The sequence below is a fragment of the Penaeus monodon genome, chromosome 15 (assembly GCF_015228065.2).
Source record: "Penaeus monodon isolate SGIC_2016 chromosome 15, NSTDA_Pmon_1, whole genome shotgun sequence".
NCBI classification, from domain to species: Eukaryota; Metazoa; Arthropoda; class Malacostraca; order Decapoda; family Penaeidae; genus Penaeus; species Penaeus monodon.
The window spans coordinates 15993611-15995553 of record NC_051400.1 but is presented as its reverse complement, the minus strand read 5'-3'; the positions used below and the strand labels follow the sequence as shown (position 1 = coordinate 15995553).

Below are 1943 nucleotides of genomic sequence, written 5' to 3'. Positions count from 1 at the left end.
TATACATTCACTCCCAACATCAACAGTTTAAGTAATGCTGTTTTGTTGTTGATATCAATATTTGCAGTAATGTCATGTCTTTACAGAATAGTTCAGAAAATGTAAGGAAATCTGTTGCTTTTATGAACAAAATGAACTGAATTTTGTATGATAATATGAATCAACTTTTGTAATGTTTTCATTTATCTGTACCAATTTTATCTGATTTTCTTTCCCATTTCAGACTGAGATGTATTGCACTAGCATGGTTATGCTTACCAATAGACTTCTCATCACCAGTCGACAGGTAGTAATGAGTTTTCCTGTTTTTTTTGTTTTTTTTAAGGGAAAAGAAACCGATGATTAGAAATGCAAAATAAGTAATCAGCTCTTTGAATATGTAGGATTAATGAAGGAAATCAGTTTAAGGGACAGTCTTGCAAGGATCAGGAATCAGATGAAATCCTTTAAAAATTATTGTCCTACAAATGTTTTTCTTTTTCTTAATAATGCACTTTTTAGTATCTGTGTTTGGGAAATGCTGAAGTTAGGGACAGACCCTCACAAAAAGCTAAAAAAGGATACATATCTTTCTTCCATTTTAAACTGATCAGTTAGCAATAGAATTAGGAAACTGAGAAAATCATTTGACATTCTTGGCGGAAAGAAAAGTTTTCTTTATCTAGTTCTTTGTATCTCTCTAAGATATAAATTGCACAAAAAGACCCATTCTTTGTACTGTTATTTGTTGCATGATGTAATGACATTTGGTTTGTGTGTAATAAAAAGATAAATGATTCCTGTGAAAATGTCAAAATTGCTCCTCATGGTGGGAGAAAAAAATAGTAAGAATTTACATAAAGTTGATTGTGTTTTATAAATATCTTTATTATTATCATATTGATACATGTATTAATACTGCATATTTTTGTTGTCAATTTTGTTGTGGTATCTGAATGAGGAAAGGGAAAAAAAAATCCCCTCCTGTTTAGTTTTTGGAATGTAAGAAAGGAAAAAAGCAAAGTGCAAGTAACATAAAAAAAACTATTTAATTTGTTTCCTAGTATACAAGTGACTTGTACCCCTCTGTGTTTGGGTACCCCAACAACTTGGTCATGAAAAATACACATTAGATACATATACAATATTTCAAAATGAAAAGAAATCTGTGAGACATTACTCTTTTTTCTGGTGAATTTGTCAGATTTCTCTCGTCATGGGGACAGATGACCTAACTATCAGTAAACTGCTGGTAGTTAGTCTCAACTCAAATTTTTCCAACCCATTGTAAATGGGATGATCCCCTTAAAACTATGATAGGTATCTTTGTAAAGTAAAAGAATGTAAAGGCATTGAAAATAGCATAGAATAAATAATTCTAAAGAAATGCATTACATTTCACATATTTTTCATTAGAAGTCTCAATATTTGAAAAATTATCCAATATATCATTGCAGTAATACTTTATTCTGATAATTACTCCAATACAAATGAATGAGGACCGTAAGGAATAAATGCATTTTTTTTCCACCTCCAACCAGGGATCGCTTACTGTATGGGACATCACCTCTGGGGTCCCTGTTCGTGTGGTACGACTGGGAGACCGTGATGACTCTGTCTTCATCCGCCACATGATGCCTGTTGCTGATACGATCGTCTGTGACTATGGCAATCAGCTACGAGTGGTGAAGTTACCTGTTGCTGAGAAGATGGACTAAAAGGGAGCTTATGATTTGAAGAATGGGGTTTAAAATTAGTCATCATTAGAATTTTTTAAAGATCCGTAGATCGTTTTTCCCAGTTGTGGGAGACTACTAGTGAAGGATTGAGGAGTGTGCTTGTTACCAGTGCTTGTAAATGACGCTGTTTCTTATAGTCATATCACCTTATGCATAAGGATAGTTGTAATTAAGAGACTCTCAACACTCAAGGAGACAGAAATTGATGAAAAGGGGTAAGATATG

At 33.0% G+C, this 1943-nt stretch overlaps 1 protein-coding gene across 1 annotated transcript in view; it reads left to right on the top strand.

The window, feature by feature from the left end:
• LOC119581785 (sterol regulatory element-binding protein cleavage-activating protein-like) overlaps nucleotides 1-1943 on the top strand; it is a gene marked incomplete in the record, with an annotated part of 28708 nt that overhangs the window by 25260 nt on the left and 1505 nt on the right. Inside the window, 2 exon segments of the mRNA XM_037929914.1 lie at nucleotides 224-286; nucleotides 1521-1943. Of these exon segments, the coding sequence (XP_037785842.1) occupies nucleotides 224-286; nucleotides 1521-1697 (240 nt within the window).